At 38.7% G+C, this 21,020-nt stretch overlaps 2 protein-coding genes across 3 annotated transcripts in view; one reads left to right on the top strand and one right to left on the bottom strand.

Annotated features, from left to right (window-relative positions):
• Nucleotides 1-331: 331 nt before the first annotated feature.
• Nucleotides 332-17,727, bottom strand: LOC111324190 (coadhesin). Of its 2 annotated transcripts, XM_022927679.2 has the most exons (22): nt 17,554-17,727; nt 14,625-14,774; nt 14,091-14,212; nt 13,487-13,643; nt 12,770-12,949; nt 11,877-12,047; nt 11,481-11,516; nt 11,223-11,255; nt 10,657-11,070; nt 9,738-10,298; nt 8,952-9,497; nt 7,962-8,522; nt 7,492-7,656; nt 7,237-7,398; nt 6,650-6,789; nt 5,869-6,013; nt 5,526-5,576; nt 5,260-5,350; nt 4,563-4,756; nt 3,773-4,067; nt 2,912-3,224; nt 332-2,441 (listed from the first exon to the last, which is right to left on the bottom strand). In XM_022927679.2, the coding sequence occupies exons 1-22, from the start codon at nt 17,639-17,641 to the stop codon at nt 2,418-2,420; spliced, it is 4,599 nt and encodes a 1,532-aa protein (XP_022783414.2). In that variant the 5' UTR covers nt 17,642-17,727; the 3' UTR covers nt 332-2,417. The 2 variants fall into 2 exon arrangements, with proteins under 2 accessions (XP_022783414.2, XP_088615552.1); XM_088759426.1 differs by lacking the exon at nt 11,223-11,255.
• Nucleotides 17,728-17,889: 162 nt separating this feature from the next.
• LOC111324244 (centromere protein K) overlaps nt 17,890-21,020 on the top strand; it is a 38,209-nt gene continuing 35,078 nt past the window's right edge. Inside the window, exon 1 of the mRNA XM_088759459.1 lies at nt 17,890-17,914. The gene's annotated coding sequence lies outside the window, so the exon portion shown is untranslated. The remainder of the gene's footprint in view (nt 17,915-21,020) is intronic.

Below are 21,020 nucleotides of genomic sequence, written 5' to 3'. Positions count from 1 at the left end.
GTATTCATAATGACAACCCCCTTTATACTGCAATGTGTGCCGGCGTTCGTAAATCTTCAGACCGCTATAATTTAAGAACAAATCGTACTCAGTATCACTACAAAAAGTCCACCGATCGTTTTAGGAACTTTGTGACAGTCAAGTACCTGCCAATTTAATTATACTCGTTTTTCTATACTAAACATTATTGTCATTTTAGTATTATTATTATTATTATGTAAATGCTGTTTTTACTTGTATGTAGCTTAAAGCATTTTGTACAGTTTTCCCTTTTATATCCCACAATTCTTGTTAATATAATTTATAAACCTGTAATTCAGCATTCTCTGCAAAAGGTTTGAATAAACTTTATTATCTCTTTACTTATCTCTAACTGACGCTGAACTGGTTTAGATGATACCTCGAAAACCGTCGTCAATCAATAATTATTAGAGATCAAGCGTCCACTCCTCGCGCTCTTCGTTATTGTGTCCCACAAGGTTCCATACTTGGACCCCTACTTTTCACCCTGTATATCGCCCTTCTGCAGGATGTCAATGCTCGCCACAATCTCGACTCTATTTTACGCCGATGACACTCAATTATATTTTACTATCGATCCCGTAAATCAGGCCCCGTCCTTGGCTGCCCTCCAAACCTGCATTGAGGACGTAATGCGATGGAATACCCAAAATATATGCTAAGAAAAGACTGAATTTATTTTATTCACCTTCCGATTTACCAAGACACCTAACAGTGAGAAGCTCTTTTTTGATAGTAGCGTCATTGAACTAACTGAGAAAGTCCGTGATCTTGATGTTATTTTAGATAAAAATCTAACACTGACATACCACATTAATAAGACATGCAGGAAAGCAACTAATGCCATCAGGTCCATAGGGCGCATTCGTAAATACCTCACTAATGAAAACCTTAAACTATTAGTCAATGCTCTCGTAATATCACGACTGGACTACTGTAACAGTATCCTCTATGGTTTAGAGGATACTGGGAACTCGACAAACTCCACCGAGAGAGTTCAAAACACTGCAGCACTTCTTATTACCGGATCTAAACAATATGATCACATCAAACCTGCTCTTCAAAAACTACACTGGCTGCCAGTTGAAACACGTATAATCTATAAAGTTATTCTTATTACTTTTAAGATTCTCCATGGACTTTCTCCGGACTATTTGTCGTCCCTGCTACAAGAATATCATCCACCACGTATTCTACGTTCATCTTCCAAATCACTTCTTACTGTCCCCACTATGAATTCTGTGACATACAGTGAACGTACGTTCTCCTTCTGTGCACCTACATTATGGAATTCTCTTCCTGATTCTCTTAAATCTGCAGCTTCTCTTTCGTCCTTTAAATCTGCCCTTAAAACATTCCTATTCCGGAAATTTTATTCTTAGTATTGTGAAACACTACATAGGTTTTTATCCCATTTAACTTTATTTTTGTTAGTGTAGGTACTATTGACTGTTAGTATCATTCTTACGTTCTATTTTTATTATGCTATGTAAGCGCCTAAATGCGCTCATAAAAGCCTTACTGTTATTGTTATTATTATTATTATTATTATTACGAGGGACTCAAACCTCAGTCCTTCGAATTCCACCCATATCTATACATATGACCTCATATCAATAATTAAAACGGCAGCCCCTTTAAAAACTGGAAGAGTTATTCTTTTCCAAATCGTGGAAATGAACAATAAGCATAAACTACATTAGTGGTTCTTTTAACTTTAACCCTTAATTTATTGAGTCATGAGTAAAAACGATACCCAAATAATGTTTAACCTTTTTTTGCATATTTAGATAATATTACAAATAAAGTCATTAGAATGTAACAAAGCTGCTTTTGAAATTTTACGAAGTATCGACTGAAAAAATGGAAATTATACTCGATAAATAATAATTTGAATGCCACACGATCCTAGTCATTGTGAAGCAATAACTATCTACCCACAGATCAAACAGATCAAAGTAGCAGTAAGCGTTAAATTTTTGTTATTATATTACTACATTTACGATATGTGAATAAAAAATATCCGCTTGCTTCTGGTAGCTCGCTGGTCAAACTGTTCGAAGACCCTTTGGCCATCGAACTCGAGTTGACGACTTATGTGACCTAAAACTGCTTTTTTTTTAACTCAAAACATCTCCTTTAACACATAACATCTCCATGGTAAATGCCATTCAAAATAGAACTAAATATTCCCTACGATTGCACGAAGTACTTTGTCTCAAACACTTGTGGTGCTTTTTGAAAAAAGACACTATAAACAAAAATGAAAGCTGGACATCTCTCTGAAACTCGAAAGTTATGGAACAATCTTGGATAATTTCACGATTTCTCCAACTTTATCAAATTATGGTCCTCCTTTGTGACGGTTAGCTGTAGGCTTCGTTAGGTCCACAGCCTCACTTGATCTCCACCATTTCTCCCTGAAACCAAGAAAAAAGCAACAAAATGATTTCAGGCTTTCAGTTTTCCCAAACCGCGAGGGTTTGGGAATTAAGCCACTAATCGAGATCACTTTGATAAATAGTGAATTGATAAAAGATTTAGCTCAACTGAAATGTCTCAAAGACTGTTAGAATATTTAAGCAGTGGAACGCATGTCCTATTGGTTTACCAGCGTTATAATAAGCGTGCGATGTTGGGAGAACGCGAGAAAAGTTCGCTCTTATAAATATACTTTTTCAATGGGTTACCCGGTGCAATAAACTAATCAGGGTGCTCGTAGTACCTCAATTCTCTTAGAAATAAAGTTCCGAAGACAAAGTTGAATTTTGACACCAAAGTAGAGAAAAGTAGCAGAAATTTCATCCGTCTTTAAACTGATGCCTATTGTAGTTTTTCAAGATATAAGTTTTATACATGAAATAAAAAATCTAACTTGATTCTCACCAACCTCATCATTGAAACGTATTTCAGCGTATAACGGGTCTTCGTTTTCCATAAGAACTGCTTCCCTCACTTGCTCGGCTCCCGTGGTAACGTCGGCATTTCCGAGTGGAAGTGCTTCGTATGTAGAATCCGGGTTAGTTTGCTTCATTCTCATGTAGCCATCCCGACCCAGCTCGCTTCTGAAAGCAGGTTGACCACTTGGTGGTGCGAACATATCGTAGTCAACCACGGCGAGTTCGTCTGCACTTACGGCACGCCTCACTTCTGGTGTCAGAGGGCGAGCTTGGGGCGAGTCGTCAAGTAACCACTCCTTGGATCTAGAGAAAATGGTTAGTGGTTAATGATCATAATTGTCTGTTAGACCGCCACCTGGTTAGCTCAATTGGTAGAGCGCCGGACTGTTGTGCGGGAGGTCAAGGGTTCAAGCCCCGGCGGAACCAACACTCAGGGTCTTAAAGTAACTGAGGAGAATGTGCTACCTTTCTATAATATCAAGAAATGGATAGATATTCTAGTCTTTTCGGATAAGGAAGAGTAAACCGTAAGCCCCAGGGTTAGGGGTAGGAGACGTTAATTTCCCACGCACGAGATTACTGCGTTGAGGAATGGGTGGGTAGGTGTTACACAGGGCCCCACTTAAACCAGCTGAGTGCTGAACTGGGTTACCCTGTAAAAATATTCGCAAATACAATACGATACAATACAATACAATTAGATCAAAGGGAAATGTTAGGAGAAGCCCCACAGAACTCGTAAGTTTTCTAGTACAGTCACACAGCTTAAAGCAAAACCAATACAATTGCATATTAGCTTGAGGCCAAGCACGAACTACTTTGTTGTTTGAGCTAAAGAGGCTTTAACTGACCTAGTAAATCCCTCATTCGTGACACCAGAACCTCGTCTCTGCCCTTTTTGGCTGTTACGTTCCAAGGAAGCTGCCCTTAGAACCGGCTCAGCAGCAGAACTGTCACTTTTAATTCGCTTTTGTCTGGCAATGGACGCGTACCGGGCAGTGTCCGAACTCAAACTTATCATACTCGCACCACTTTTCACATCATCGACGGCATCTTCCGAGTACGTTGGTGTCTCCGAGTGTACGGTGTCAGCAGTAACGGGAGCTTCTTTGCTTACTTCAGCCTCAATACCGAATTGTATTACTCCTGAAAAGTCCAAGAACGATGAATTGATGAAAATAGTGTTAAAAACTAAGATAGAGGTAACTAGGCCAAAAGAATGAGTGAGTGAGTTCCACGAATTTGTAACGTTCGACCACAGTTTTGTCAAATTATCTCCCTGTCCTGTCAATAACTTCGATAAAATTGAACACCAGTGAAAGCTTTTTTATAAGCAACTCTTACGTCAGGGGAAAAATAACAAAAGTCAAATTTGATTCAAGAATTCTCGACATTTGCAATATTGACTTGGATCCAAAGGGATCCTTTAGAGCGTATGACTTGTACAAGTTTTATTGACATGGAATTACAAACGAAAATACTCAGTAAATAGACCTAGTGTAGAAAATTTAGCTTATTTGGATTTCAATAAAATTCCACGAATGTTTTAATATTAAAAACTTGGGGTTAGAAAATCTCAGTTGTTTGGCAAGCGATTTGTGCCATTCAGTTGCAAGAAATTTTAACTATAAGCCAATTTACCTGATGGCTTAAAATTTTCGTCCTGCATGTCCACGATAACCTCTTGAATTTCATCTTGAGGAACAGATTTCGCTGCAGTCATTATATCCGCTGACGGAAGCCTCCATCTCTTCTCTAAATTTTCGATAAGGTATCCATCTGTGTCGTCCATCCAAGTGTGCCTGAAGGCTGTCAGACCGCGCCTCTTTTTACCCCTACAAAGGAAATAAGATTTAGCGCTGATGCTTCGGGCGCACCTTCCTTCGATCGGGAGTCATGTAAACAAAAGCAAAATTCTTCAACGACCAATCATAATTAGGAAGAATATCCCAGGGAGCCAATCAGAACTCAAAGGAAAAATTGAAGGCGGGAAAATGCAAGTGACCAAGTCGCAATTGGCTTTAGTCTTGTATTTGATTGGTTGAAAGAATGGCGTAAATTTTCTTGACCAATCCACAAAGCCGTTGAAACGGTTAAAAACCGGTTAGCTTTCAACAATCAAGTGCTACAATAGCTCTTAAAGCTTTGCACTATTTAAACAAGTTTCAAAATTACATTTTCGTGGCTGAAAAAACGTTTGGTAAGACTAAATTTGTGCTTGTGTTAATTTCTTTGCTATTTTCTTATAGCACAGATTCAATATTCTGACATCATTTTGGAAAATGGTCCATTCCCCTTAAAATCGTAGGGCCGGTTATTATAGTCACGTCACTTTTACCTTCCGCAACAGACATGCCAGCAACAATAATAACAACAGGCCATCAGGAGAAGGAATGACAGAATTCCAGCCAAGATCCATAACGCAATCACTGTACGAGAGAACAAGGAATTAGATTATTAAGTATTTTCGGCTTTCATTCTACGGCGTCTGACTGCAGCATTTATGTCGAGTAGGAATTGTTACTAAACCGAGAAAATGAGAAAACAAAATTTCTAAAATGACTTTCAGACCCACAAGAGGAAAAAAAATTAACAGCTACTTACATATTCCAGTTTGCGCGCTTGGGTCACCGAGTTGTCCAGGAGGGGGAACAACTACAAAGGTAAAATAAAAAAGTCAGCATAGTATTGCTAATTTCCCGGCTCGCAATGTTATCCTCAATCCCTCATTTTGTCAGGTCTCCCTACGGCTAAACCGGTACACATCAGTATATTCTTGAAGGGGTACCCTATGAGCATATTTTCTTGTTCAACAACATAACATAGTAACGTAACTACGGCTCACATCTAGACTATCGATCCGAAGTTCACAGGGTAACCAAGGCACCGTGTCGTTCATAATGTTCTTCAAAAGGAATGATATTCATCACATTCCTATTGTATTTACCTGGTGCAAGGCACCCAAACACTGAGGCTCGCATGCAGGCCTGCTCAACAAAGTCCAAAGGATGGAATCGGATTACTCTGGCTGGTGTCGTTATATTGATCTCGTGAAGCACAATACTCGTTGGTTCTGTGTTGCCAGTGAAATTCTAAAAAGGTGAAAGAACAGTAGAAGAAACAGGCAAATACATTACTAGAAGTAATGTTGTTAACTCTCGAGTTTTAATACGTTTGGTTCTCAGGTTTTACCTCCAAAGAAATCAAACACGAGAAGGAAACATTAGTATATAATCAATTCACCGTCAGAGGAGCTCTTGATTTTAAGTTCTTTCATGAACCTGGAAAGCTCAGTTTATGTTTTTGTTACAACTTAAGTCTGTGAGAAAAATTCAGTCATGTGACCATTTTGGATAAAGTTACTGAGCGGTCATCGCAATTGGCCTGGGTTTCTGTTTCTTTTCTGTTTGAAAAGGCAAGTAAAAGGCAACGAGTGGAAAGAGAGGGCGAGAGTGAGAATGTAGGAGGGGAAAACTGCCGGTTCTTCCGAAAACCGCAGAGCGTCTTCCGCAAGTTATCGTACTCTCCTCCACTGACCGACTTTCCGAGCAGGGTATTCTTTCTTTATTCATAATGCTTTAAAACGTTGGCGTGTAAGAGTTCAAATAACTAATTAATTATCAAAGGTGTTTCTGATCCTTTCGTCTGTGGATAAACCACCAGGACGTCTATGACCAGTGACTACCTTTGCTCTATATCTGAATAAATCATATCTGCATTAAGCTTACCTTCCTCTGTCCTCCTTCAGTATAATCGGTGAAAGAGAGTCCATCGCCGCTGTATGTGATATAGTAACTTGTTACCCAGCGTTCAGATCCAGTAAAATCTTGCCCTTTTGTGGCAAGACCATTGATAAAGTAACTGTCAGCTGTCAGAAAAATATGAGCTGGTAAATGATTGATCACAAGAAGAGGTAGACACATTCTGCAAGATCTTTCAAATGTAAGTAGAATGGTTTATGTTTTCGTTGAAGGAAACCGTGGTAACTAAATGGAAGAGAGGAACCACCTTGTAAATGATTACTGTTAATGAATTTACTTTATTTCATCCCATTTTATAGTCCCTTCGTTGGCATGTCGTTTTTCTGTTTCAACCGTAATGTAAGCCTGGGTAAAATACGACAACGTAAAAAAAAGAAAACAAAACAAAACAAAAAAAACAAAACAAGCAAACAAACATCGAACAGGATATCCTGTGATCTCAGATCTACTTGCTATTAGGACTGAAAATAGGTAGACTTAGCTATGTAAGTGTATCACCTCAGGCTATTAACTTAACAACAATAAGACATATGCATCACTGATCTTTCTTTTACCTAAATTAATCTGGAGATACGGGGCACTGTCATCTGCAGTGGGACACCAGCCTTGCTTGTTAACACCAGGATTAGTCGTGTTTAGTTTGGCGAACCGTGGTAGCTGCACAGAACTCGAAGCTCCATAAGATCCATCCTCCAATGGGCCTATTTCTCTGCAATCTGTAAAATATTTTCAACATGTTCTGTGGAAGTCCTCAAATACTGACACTTATCGAAATATCAAACCTTAATTTTGAAAACGAGTCTACTGACCTTCACAGTTTTGAGTGTTACATTCTCTCGATTGTACTGTAGGACCGACACATCCTCGTCTGGGGATTTCACAAATGCGCCTGCGCTGTTGAGTGCCAGCAACACCACCAGAACGACATGACTTTGAGCATGCGCTCCAATCTCCCCATTGACCAAATCCGGCAGCTGAAATACAGATGCAACTTTGTTTAAAGGTTTCTCAACATGTTTCTTAACATGCATACACGCACTCTGACAATAGACTCTTCCGCTCTATTAGCTGCTTTCTTTGCGTCAGTAACAGAAGAACCCTTATCTAAACCTGTGTTTCTTTCATCAGACAAATCTTGCAAATCTAGTAAATTTTGATAAAAAATGATAAAAAAAAGTCAGAGCAAGCAATCGAGATAAGGTTTTTACCTCGGCTCAAATTGAAAAAAAGAATTAAAAAATGGGAAAACAGAGGAAAACATTGAAACGCAGATACATACTATTAATGCCATAAAATATGGCCTCGATAATTTCTCTGGCTACTTCTTGATAGGGCTTGTTTACAGTTGCATTGATCAGGTGTCGATCGTCCTTCGTAATTCCGATCAAATCGTTTTCGTTCGCCGAACTTCCGATTCCAACCCCAATTACGAGAACGTCTTTCTTATCAAGTTCGGTGACAGCTTTCTGCACTGCCGTAGCATTACTGGCTGATGGGGCATCCAGAATGACGACGAGAACTTTTCTGGCATTTGACCTGACCGATTGTAGTTCGTAAAGTTGCTTTGCCTCTTCCAGAGCTGCTGATAGGTTAGGATCGCCGTCAACTTTTTGAGATCTACCCACAATCCTATTTAAACTATTCTTCTCTGGAAATTTATCGTCGAAGGTCACTCGTGTCGTGACGATAGAGCCGAAGATGATCACGCTGTAGTGGATTCTGTCAATTCCGTATTGGTCTATGATCTGAGTGACTGCATTTCGCATTAGGACGATGGTAAAGTCAGACAAAGCCGAGGTCGCGCTGAGCGCGAAGGTCAGATCGATCAGTGGGATGTTCGCTGAAATAAAGAAGATATCCATCAAGATAAATAACGTTAAAAAACAGTCAGTGCATTATACAAACTCATGCCTAAGGCAGCTATGTATAAGGTACCAAGCAAATGAAGAGGTGATTTTGCTGTTGAGCATTAGAAGTGGTTTATTCCGAAAGGAATATACAAGCGGTGCGAACGGTGGCTTAAAGCTGCAACCGTTGCGGGAAGAATCTCTAACGGATGCTAAGCGCAGGAAAACATACAGTCGCTGCAAGGATTATTGTCAAAGCTTGTGAAAGGTGCCATATGTAGGAAAAAAAACTTGGATACCAAGAAATGTTTGAGGAAACAGACAGTGTTAGGAGTGGAAATTATGCTAACACTCCAGTGTTAGGAGTGGAAATTATGCATGCATTATAAATCATATCCTTAGAGAACAAGCTGAGATCTTACCTGACGATGCCTTCCTTATGATGGTCTCTGCAATGACAACTGACCGATCCGTAGTAAAGGTTGGAATATTAAGGTAGTCAATCTGTGTTACTGTCACTACGTTAGTTCCGTCTTCACTACGATTTACTGAGAAGACGAGGATTCCTTCCCTTACCAGTGAAGCACCAGCTGAAGTAATTGCACTTTCATTTCCACCCGCAGTCACATCTGTGAGTACAATGAATACTTTCTTACTGCCTGGTCTACTCGGTAAAGATCGGAATAGAGCTTCTGCAGCTGTTAACTTCGCTTGAAGATCAATAGCTCCAGGAATTCTGCCTAAGCTCGTCACAATCGATATAAGCTCGTTACGATCGATATTCCGGTTGGAGAAGTCCACAACCGTAGTATTAATGTTGCCGTATAAAATGACCGTGTATCTGACTCTTTCTGTTCCATACCGATGATTAATGGTATTAATAGTGTCTTGCATCAACGTGAAGAGACCCACAGATTCTACCTCTTCGTCTCTAACGGCAAAACCCACATCAATGTCCGGGATAATACCTGGGAAACAGGAAAAAAAAGGTAAGTTATTTTCATTCTCGAATTATCTTTTAGACTACATAGCCTTGGTTACAAGGTCCTGGTTTCAAGCCCCCACCCTTCCGCTGAAATGCATTTGCTTCATGGTAACCCACCAGTGAGAAGTCGAAATTTTCAACCATTTACGTTCATAAGAAATACAGCTACGGAGACTTGACTACCCTGTACGTTCAGTAGATAAAAGGTAAAGTAATTTCTTACGTCTCAATATCCTGTCAATGACGCGGTCACCCACTCTCTCTGGAATTTCAATTACATTTGTCGATATAACATCAAGGGGATTGGGCGAGATGACCTCTAACTCTTTTGTATCCACGACGCCTCCAACTGCCACAGAAATAACTAAAACTCCTTGTTCTTCTACCGTTTTCACAGCATTTGAAAGCTTTTTCTTATCCGTTCCCGAGTTATCATCTGTGATAACTACAAGAGCCTTTTTGGCGGCAGGTCGTCCATGTGACTCGTTGAAGATTTTAAAAGTTTCCTTCAATGCATCTTCTAGGACAGGGCCTCCCACTAACGCTGGCTGCGCGTCGATGGCTGATTTCAGTTGATTGGCGGTTGGGGGAGAGGAGCTGTTGAAGGTCACCACACGCTCGACGCGGTCACCGTAAACGATGATGCTGTATTGGATTTGGTTGACACCATACTTGTCAATGAATGTTTTCAGTGTGTTCTGCATGAATGCGTAAGTGGCGTTGGAGTTGGCTGATGTCGCGCTCAAGGCAAATGTTATATCGATATCCGAGAGGCCAGGTATTCCTGTAGTTTAAGAAGCAAAAACAAAAAAAAGTTAATTTCCAAGACCGAGACACAACTTAAAAGTGTGATAAAAAAGATGGGGAATCGAGGGGAAAGCGAGACGCTCCGACGTGAAAGAGCACGAAATGTTAGCTGTAACACAACAGGAAACAACCATTAAGAGATGGAAAATCTGTCTTTTTATCTGCATCAGTGGCAGGATTCCATGGTAATATAAATATGAACAAAAAACAAATTCTGGAGGTTGCAAATCTCGGTGTATTAATAATCCAAAGGAGCTCCTCCGTGTTCATGGATTCAAAATGGTACAAATGCTTTGATACAAGGATTAATACCCCTACAAAACATGTTTACAAACCTGTTGGGGTAGCGGTGGTAGGAGCAGCCGTGGTCGTAGGGGCCTCTGTGGTGGTAGCTTCAGTTGTGGTAGTTGCTTCTGTGGTAGTAGCTTCTGTGGTCGTAGCCTCAGTTGGGGTAGCAGCCTCAGTTGTGGTAACAGCCTCAGTTGTGGTAGCAGCCTCCGTTGTGGTAGCAGCCTCCGTTGTGGTAGCAGCCTCCGTTGTGGTAGCAGCCTCTGTTGTGGTGACGGCAGTAGTGGTAGCAGCCTCAGTGGTAGTTTCTTTAGTAGTTGGAGCCTCAGTTGTTGTAGCTGCCGTAGTAGGAGCCTCGGTTGTGGTAGCCGCGGTAGTGGTAGCTTCCGCAGTAGTGGCTGCAGTCGTAGTCGCTTCTGTTGTCGTGGCTGCAGTGGTAGTGGTAGCCTCTGTGGTAGTAGCTGTAAAAATGGTAATATGTTGACCAATTAGCTATCATCGGAGTCAAACCTTTAGGTAACAGCGCGTTTAACTGTCCACTTTTTAATATCCGCTAATCACGCCTGGCGAAAATACTCATTATTATAGCAAGGGATCACTTTAAAAACTCTACCTGGCTGAGTTGTTGGGAGAGCTGTCGTAGTTTCTGGAAAATAGAAACATTATAATGAATAATTTCATGCTTCTTGTTAACAGAAAGGGGAAAAAAACATGAAAGGTCATACAACAACGTCAGTCATTAGAGAGTGTTATTCCCTGGCGAGTTCATTAAGCTGCAAAAGCCGCTTAATATTTCTTAAGTGCGTTCTAATTAACTTAAAACTAAACCGACATGGAAATATAGTGAAAGGAAGAAACTTGAGCAGGTTACCTGATTGAGTTGTCGGTGGTGGGGTTGTTGTAGGAACTGGAATAAAGAAAGATAACTTTATTTAAAGTCATCTATGAATATGCAATGACTGGTTGGAGCAATTTTGAACTGAGTGTCGAAAATAATCTACGCTTCACTCTGTGATTGGCTCGCTAAAACTTGACCCATCATCTCAACCAATCAGAGAAACTTTAAGCCAATGGAGGCTTGGTTACTCCTTTTTTCCCGCCCTTCAGGTAGTTTACTTGTTGCTGCGCCTGCTTTATTCTTATTTTGAGTTCTCATTAGATCCTCGTCATATATACCTTTGTTTTGATTGGCTGTTGGGAAATTTGGGCTTGGTTTTCAGAGCATCAATCGGAAAGCACTGTATGACCTCACCTGATGCAAGCTTACCTGGACATGCACCGTCGTTGCAAGAGCCAAGTTGCATAGCTTGACCTTTACAAAATGCCCCACCATTGGATGGAGGTGGGTTAGTACAATCACGTGCCCTCCACGTTGTTCCTGGACCACATGTTTTGGAGCAGGAAGCCCATGGACCCCAGTTAGACCACTGACCATCAACTATGAAAAAAAAAACAGTGGCTTTGTTTCACATTTCATCTCAGCTAAGAAAGATGTTAAATTCTAAGATTTAAAAGAATTGTGTATTGGGTTCGAATCCTGGAGAAGGTACTTAGCTTCTTTTTCATTTTAAAGGTAAAGGTAAAGGTAAAGGTAAAGGTCTCTATTTCTCTAAACAACATACGTGTTTAGTTACAATTTTTCTTTTTAAGGTTGAAATCAGACAGGCGCCTCTTGCAGCCGTGTTTAGTCCGTAGCGATTTCACCTACCCACCCAACCCACCCCAGGGAGGACATCCATCACACAGTAATCTCGTGCGTGGGAAATTAACGTCTCCTACTCCAACCCTGCAGAGGACGGGACCTCCATTTATTCGTCCCTATCCGAGAAGACTAGAATATCTAACCATTTCTTGATGTTAAAGAAAGGAAGCATATTCTTCTCAATTAATTTTAAGACCCTGAGTGTTGGTCCGGCCGTTATTGAACTCTCGACCTCCCGCACTGCAGTCCGGCGCTCTACCAATTGAGCTAACCAGGCGGTTATGCATATGGCTGCTGTTACTTCAGCCGAGAAAGGAAATGTTTGCTTTTTTTCCTCTTTCACACTTAACGCTTTTTTTCTTTGAGAATTATTTTATCTAGCAATACTCGTGTTGACATGTGATGCTTTCTCTTGACCCGTTTTTTACCAAAGATTAGTCCTGTCCATGATTTCTTACCGGCACAATTGTTAGTACAGAGCTGAGTAATGGTATTAGCCCCAACACAATCCTGACCACCAAACACAGGCACAGGATTGGTGCACGTCCTTGTGCGAGACCTGAGATTACCACCACAAGGATCGCATTGACTCCAAGCCGTCCACTCGGTCCATCCTCCATTGATAGGATCTGGCTTGTCTGTTAATTCAGTATGAGAGAAAGAGACACATCAGACACCATTACACAAAGTGAGCGTGTACTACACGTGGTTTTTTTTTTCAACTTCTCACAATTTACATAATCTTTTTTTTTTAAATTATAGCGGTGATAAAATTACGAAATTCAAATACCACCATATAGTGTTTTTTAATTTTGTATTTAAAGGCTTTCTTTCGTTTTTCTTAGGATAATTCTGCTGACTGCGCGTTAAATAACCACATGTGATTCTACGTTCTGGCTCTCCTAGACAAGCCCTGAATTCCAATATGCCTCTCTAATAAGAGGAGGACTTGAATAGGTGAGCCTTAGTAACACAGAGAAATTATTTTTAGATAGCCTTCCTTTCTAGAAAGATTGATTTTTCCCTCTGTCCTTCAGTCTTACTCGCTTTTAAGATCTGCTCAAAACGGCACAGTTTCCCCTCAAACCTTTTTTCTATCAGTTTAATCTGGTTTTCTTTTTCTAAGTCTCTTATACTGTACAGAGACAATAGTAGAAAGTAATTTTGAAAATTACCGTTATGACAACTTTGCACATCCACTCTCATACAGAAGTAGTTTTGATTCACTCCTTTAGGTTCTAATGGAGCAAACCTCACATATCGGCCAGTCTGAGGTGCCATGAGTTCAGTCGGACGCAGTAAATTACCATTGTACAAATTTCCAAAAAAATACTGGAAGGTAAATGAAAAGCTGCAACTTCAACTTCATGAGAACATTGAAAAAAATGTGTGGTTACGACTAGGAATAAGACAAGAAATATAAAATAACAGTACGTAACGAGTGACCATACGCGATTAACGACAAACGAATCACAATTAGCGAATAACGGTAACTTTAGCGATAAAAGAAACAGCGACGATGACAAAAACGATTATGTTGCCACCTTGGTTTGAAGTAGAGGGTAAATGAAAGGATAAACTGAGTTGACATTGATAAAAGAACAAAACATCAATTAAGTATCCATGAGTGTTAAAAACGATCACAATCATGATGACTAATTAGTTACTCCCTCTTTGATTTCCAGTTGATGGGGTACTCATTATTAGGTCATCACAATTGAGCAATTAGGGATTCTTTGCTTGCGTTTTCGTTGTTATTTTTCTTTTAACAGATCTCACCTGGTTAGCAATTGGGGTGTAAACTCTATTGTCGGCACTGTAGCTTAACTTATATTCTGATACAGATCTGTTCGAGTTTGGCTTCCCCTGCATGACGACACGATCAAACAAGAAACTATAACCTAGACAATTAAAATAAGAGAGGTTGAAGATTAGTACTATTAGAATAATACATACCTAGCACTGGACGAATCATCATTTTACGACTGCAATGAAAATGACAGAAAAAAAAAAAAAAAAAAAAAAAAAAAAAAAAAAAAACAGCAACAACTTTTCAAAAGTTAAAAAAAGAACTGCAATGAGTGGGGGAAGTAGTTGGCACGCCTCCCCTAAGAAAGTAATCATAAAACCCTCCCCTCAACATAATAAAAAGAAATCTTAATCTCTAAAAAATTTTTAGAGAATCCTTCTTTTTTTGTCCGACAATTTCTTTATTGGAAGGTCGATGTTTAAAGCAACCTTTTTCCTTTAAAAGATTTTAAAAACACAGATATTTGCTTTTGATTTAAAATATTAGAGGTGGAAGTGTCATACCTAAGTCGACTGTGAGATATTGCATATTGTTTGGGATGGCTGCACACCACGTTTCGTTCCCATTAATCTTTGCGAACCCTGGACCACCAAGGACGAGACTCGAAGAAGCTGAGAACTTTGAATTTGCAGTGATGAGAGAGTAACAATCATCTGAAAAACAATCAATATACAGTATCAGTGGTGATCATTATTACAATCATGAATGATGATAAGAACAGCATCAGCAGCAAAAAATAAGATAGATATAAATCTTAATTAGTTCAATCTTGAAAGGAAAAATTTCTGGTCGCTTTTAAAACTACAATAGGGAATTCACTTTTTAAAGTCAGTTACGAGAATTATGCTGTAATGTTATCGTCTAAAATTAGTTTATCAGTTAAATGATCTTTCATCGTTCCTTTTTGGAATTGTTCGTTTATTTTTATCAGGTAATGGACTCCTGTTTTTATCCCTTGATTTCAACCGTACTTACCCGGTAATATCACCTCCATTTCAATTGTTCATTCAAGTTTTTATGATCATCAAGGCAGGTTTACCCCTTTTCGCGTTAATTGTAAGCGGTTACTCAAAGCCAGTTTTTTTTTTTTCGCGGTTGAAAAATTTTCAAGTCAGGTAGAGTCCTAGAAACTTTACGGAGCTTTCGTACGTGAAAAAATGTGGCAAACTCATCATGTTTGGCAAAATTTTTTTTTTTTCATGGTTGAAAAATTTTCAAGTCAGGTATAGCCCTAGAAACTTTACTGAGCTTCCGTACATGAAAAAAATGTGGTAATTCATCAAGTTTGGCAAACATTTCTTTTCATGTAAGGAAAGTGTCAATATTCTTCCCAGACTACAGAAAATTTAACGAGAGACAAGTGCCTCGCAATGCATTTATGTCAGCGCTGACGCTCCTATGAAAACATAGCACGTAACTAGAGTTAATATCGCAAAGAACCGAGGCCGAAGCATTTTCCAAGTTTCCTTTTGTGAGAATAATTGGGAGCATTAAACACTTATGTTACGTGAACAAATCATTTTAAAAAACCCTTTTTTCCTTCAGAAAGCGTTTTTTCTTAAAATAACTTTACCTCGGTTGAGGTGGGAAGCCAACATAAAGAGTAATTATGGAGTGGTAAACCATCAAAACAAATTCGTACCCAGTAATACAACGTCACGTAATAAACCGCCATTGACGTGCAGATATGAATATTTATCATACAAAGTCTTTAAAGACTTTTCGCGCGTTTCACTTGGCACGTTTCGCGGCGTAGGTCACTCATTCCAGTTTGTGAACCCCATAAATTTACAACCTTTCTTAGCTGCAAAGTAATTACGGTGTTTTCACTTCAATAAGAGCGGAACATTTTTTTTTTCAATGTTCACGGATGTTCGTTAAAAAAAAACACTTGATATTGGTGAGTTTTTATTTTTTCTGAGCATTGAATTGATTCTGTCATTAGTTAACTAATTACAAATAAATTGTTGTTAGTGTCAATAAACCACGAATGATCTCCATGGCAAAAAAGTCGTGATGAAAAACAGGTTTTTCATTACTGATCTCAACAATCATTTTTGTCAAACTGTAAGCAACAAAAAGCGTTTTAATGGCGTTATCAGCTCTCTTAAACAAAGATTCTTCAATCGATACCGCGAAGACTTTCCTTTGTTCTCAATGATCAGAAACCCTCTATAAACTCCGGTCGGCTGTGGTTTGATGTCTGGAAATATTCTTCGCTTGTTAACTAAGTCAAAGTACCGAACGAGGACCTATCTGATTTGCCGAAATTCTGGGGCTAACTCGTTTCTAAAACTGTTCATTTTGCGGTTTGAAAAATATTCCAAATTATGGTATAGTATGTGGCAAATATTGTCTGCTGATGCATGCTTGCTCTGCTGATGCGTGGTTTTAGGGAAAGATCAATATTCTCAAGACCAACCCAAAGCTTAACATTGTTAACGACAGGAAAAGGAACTGAGTTTTCACGATATCTGAAACCTTTTTTTTTGCTCTTTGTCTCTCCATCTTTTTACTTTGTACATGAAGATTTATTTGTTTGCGAAGGCGGAAAGATTTTTCTCAATCGAAAGAGATACATTTCGTTACAAAAGGAGAGGGCCGCCTATAGATACAAATAGGATTAACAAAAGGTCTTTCATTAAACAACAATCAATAATAATCGATCGCTTATTCCATGCAGCAAAGTTACCTTAATGAGTTAATGAACAATTTGAACAATAACTTTTCAAAATTAGCCAGTTACTCTGGCGGGAGAGTGTGAAGATGTTATCATTTTCTTCACTCAAAAGCTACTCAAAATGAACGTGGATAGCTTTTCGAACCTGATATTATGGAAATATCGTGGATTTCAGTTTTCGAGCGATTAATCGACTCTTTAAAACTAAAGGCGAAAGACTCATATCTCAATTTCACCCACAGTTAGAGTTGCTAAGCCAAAAATCGACATTCTTCTCAGAAAATCCATTCCGAAGAATTAGACAAGAAGGCATGCTCTTAAAAAAATGAAATATATTGAAATGCGCATGGTTTCGCGATAACATTTTCGGCGGGATGAATCTGGAAAATGCGTTCCTAATTTCAAATTAATTTCTGATTAGTTGAGTATAGGATTAAAGGATTACAGTGAAGTTTATGTTTGCTTTAAGTAAATGGAACAAGAAAATAGAGGTGTTTGGATCTGTCCAAAACCTTTCGATATGTACGTAGTTGAACTATATCACGATAAAAAAGATGCCCGAAACTGAAAGCGATGCGATCTTTGAACACGACTCTCTTTGCCTAGAAAATACCAAATGTTGATAAAGAGAGATCTCGTGCGTCTGTGTTTAAAAATAGTTTCACTCTCCCAGCTGACTTTGTTTCAATTGAAGGCCAAGTGAAGGTCGATCAAAGAAATCCAGACATAAGAACAAATAAAAAACGACTTACTTATTCCTCCGTAGACGGCGTTCCTCCGATTTGAGTAAAACATTGAAATAACCAAAACTAACAGCCAGCCCCGAGCTAGGAGAGGCATTTTTGAGTCGTCTGTTCACTTTCACGAAAAACTGTTTTTCCCGTAGCTCCGTATCCTGCAAAGCCTTTATCCTTTTGATGATACTGGATACCTGCAATCTGTTTTCACATCCCTCTCTATCGTTGCGCAATTACTCCCCAGCCCCTGAAGTACCGTGACGTCAGAGCATTCCCCGGAGCACCCCATTTAATGAATTGGCCAATGGTACTGTTAAACTACAACTTTATGGTTGCAATATTTGATTTCAAAGTTCAATGGATCGCATAAGGCCTGGTGAGTGTATAGTTCAAGCAGTAATCTGTCTTTTCATACTCAACTTGAAGCGTTTACCAAGGCATGCCTTGTAGAAGACCTTCGTCATTGCTCTCCAAAATCGAAAACCGCAACTGAAATTCCATTTCCGTTCACAGAAGCCCCTTCCTTTTCGCTAAAATTGGTGTGCATATCTAAAGAATTTTTTGCACACATAATTTTATGATGCCTCTATAAAAGAGCCAAAATCATTCGTTGGTGCTGAGGGAAAATTTGTTTGTTTCAAGAGCTATTATTTCCAGGGTTTTGTAATTCATATATTGATTTGTTTATAAGAAAATTTACATTTGCATCAAAACCACTGTGCAGTCTACACGGCCACTTAATCTCTGTTTCGCCGTAGAAAATGGTATATATATATTTTTAATTGTTCCCTGAGCTTCTATAGCTTGAAAATAATTGTCCTTTGCTAAAACTGTTACAGAAGACAATGCCTAATCAATCGTAATTGAGTCTAATTGCTGAGAAAGTAGAAGTGCATAATAATCTGTTTTCCTCTGCTTAATTTGGCTTCTAAGTGGTCGGAAAACCATTTTTGTCAGCTCTAATAATCTAAAATGGGAAAGAAAATGTCGTTGTTTCCTAGAGAGAGTTAGTGAAACATTACGTGTATGTAAAAGAGTGTTCTTATTTTTGCGTGAATATACGAAAGTTGAATCCAATATCAGAAGAGAGTCTATCAGAAAGTTTTCGTGGGAAGAGACGCGCTCACGTATTTCTCATTTTTCTTTTTATATGAATATTAGTGATGAGAAAATCGAGATTTATAGGATATTTTGTTACTTTGGCCAATAATGGACAAATTATGGAACCTGTCTTCAACTTCTATTCTAGTTTTCAGACGTTTATTGCACTTATAAGATCCATGCCGATCCGTGGGAAAATTCTGCGGCCTACTTCAAACACGAAACTCTACTGATTGAGATGAGTTTCACGGGTAGTTGAAACTTAAGTGTTTTTTGAAACTTATAATGAAACAATGAGTTTTAGTGTCCTAAGAGACAATGTAAGTACTTTTGAGCAATCAAAACTAAGGAAACAATAGAAGATTGGAGGAAAAAGCGAGGCTTTGGGCAGGAAATCACTGAAAAAGATATCCGCATAGCAGATTTTTGGTATGCTGGGAACCTAGGTTGTAACTTCCGCAATTTTCAAATTAATCGTTTTTGAATATAGACGATGCGATTCATGACGAAGAACAGAGAATCAGCGGAATTATAACTTAAAGTTGTGACATACGTCTAATTTTTTGAAAGAAACTTTCAAGTCGTACTTAGAAATACTCAAAGTTTTTCACGAAAATGCTCTCCATAATTCAAAAGCATGCATTGCATGCTTTCATGTCTGGTTTTTTGCGTAAATGCCATCGTATTAATTATTTCTAAGCATTCAGTGTTATTCCCGACTTCAGTTTTTTACAAAACAACTGAGATTTTACGAGTACTCTGTTTGCCAAAAGCTATAGTTTATTGCACCAGTAAGCCCATAAAAAATTGATACATAATGTGGTAATTTGGGTTTTATCAAGGAAGTCGATAATGTAAATTGACCACCGCAGCGTTTCAACGGTGACGTTTCGAGTGTTTGTCCGTTCGTCAGAGCGAATGGAAAGGGCTAACGCTCGAAGCGTCAGCTGTTAAATTCTTTACGCTCTATTCGTTCTAACGAAGGGCTAACGCAAAAGCTAGAATCCACTTTCTATCGGTTTACTGCCTTAATAACACACTTGGGGTGTTGTGAGAACACTCGAGAGCTTTCGCGTCTTCTATCAACATCCCGCGGGGTTTATCAGCCAGTAAACCGATGGAAAGTGTAGATTATTGCTTAAAAATTTTCAAGTTTACTACGGGTTACTTTGAGTGTTTGAAAAAAATGGAATGAAGATCGTAAGAAAACAGAATAAAATATACAGATATATCAGATGTACTAAAGAAATGAAAGGTAAAACAATTTTCTAACTTTTCGTGGTTATGATATCCCATATTTCACTTCCTCCATCATATATCGGACGTAGAATATATGCAGGAAACACAAAGAGAGAGAAAAAAAAAAAACATATAGCAGTCTCACAATGATTCGAGAACATTCGTTGTGTAATGCGTTCTGCTCTCATTTGAATCCGGTGCCTAAATATCTTCCATGTTCACGGCTCTTAACATTTGCGTACAGCTTTTCAGTATAAACTGCTATAATTAAACACTTTCTCCATATTCACGTTTTGCCGTTCGGAAAGTAACGACAAAGTAATTGTTTTCAGACAGGCAAAGGGATTGTTTAAGTTTAGTACTCCGAAACAGCGACATGCATCAAGATTTTTGTCAGAAGTTTCACTTATCGATTGTTCTTGTAAAGAAACTTACACTCTTAAAATTCAAGGATATGGAGAAAGAGACGGTACCATGTATAAGAGCGTATTAGCAACTACATGCTGAATATAGGGGTCTCGGTTTATTGACCAACCGTGAGGTTAGGATAGCTGAATATTGGTTATGATCAAAAGAAATTTGTTTCTTCAAGATCAAAGCGGGCAATCCCGAGCGACTCGTAACACACGCTTGGGTCTTGAATCTATCAGAACACGGCAATCGCTTCATCTTGCTTGCTTTTGCACAAAGCCGTATAATAATTCCTCATACCAATAAAGATAGATGGATTTATAGGAAGAAAGGTAGATAGATAGATATATAGATAGATAACTAAATAAATAGATAAATAAATAGACAGATAAACCTAGTTTAATCAGGGCAACCCATTCAGCTACGAGGCTGGTATCAAGAGGGGCCCTGATGTTAAAACTAACAATACTGTCGTAGAAATTACTAATCGCTTATAAAAACTAAAAATATATTCCTAAAACTCTTTGCGGAAAAATAAAAGATTTAATAAATTCGCATACAGCCCTATTGATAAAAAAGTTAAAAATAGAAGTTGTAAAATTTATAATTTCAATTGGACACTTAAAAATCTGCAAGGATTCAGCTTGCTTGATGGTTTGTGGCAAAGAATTTTTAAAAGGTCGCTTCAGAATATCTACCTGCTCTGTTTCCCAGTGGTCTGGGGAGGTGAA

The sequence above is a fragment of the Stylophora pistillata genome, chromosome 5 (assembly GCF_964205215.1).
Source record: "Stylophora pistillata chromosome 5, jaStyPist1.2, whole genome shotgun sequence".
In the NCBI taxonomy this organism is placed as follows: Eukaryota; Metazoa; Cnidaria; class Anthozoa; order Scleractinia; family Pocilloporidae; genus Stylophora; species Stylophora pistillata.
This window is presented reverse-complemented; position numbering and strand designations above follow the sequence as displayed.

Bases quoted from the DNA above. Each gene is read 5' to 3' on its own strand.
- LOC111324190 (XM_022927679.2), bottom strand. From the start codon at position 17,641: ATGCCTCTCCTAGCTCGGGGCTGGCTGTTAGTTTTGGTTATTTCAATG. The intron at 14,775-17,553 runs GTAAGTCGTTTT...ATTGTTTTTCAG, and splicing joins CGCCGTCTACGGAGGAATAA to ATGATTGTTACTCTCTCATC. The intron at 10,299-10,656 runs GTTTGTAAACAT...CTTAAACTACAG, and splicing joins TACCACCGCTACCCCAACAG to GAATACCTGGCCTCTCGGAT.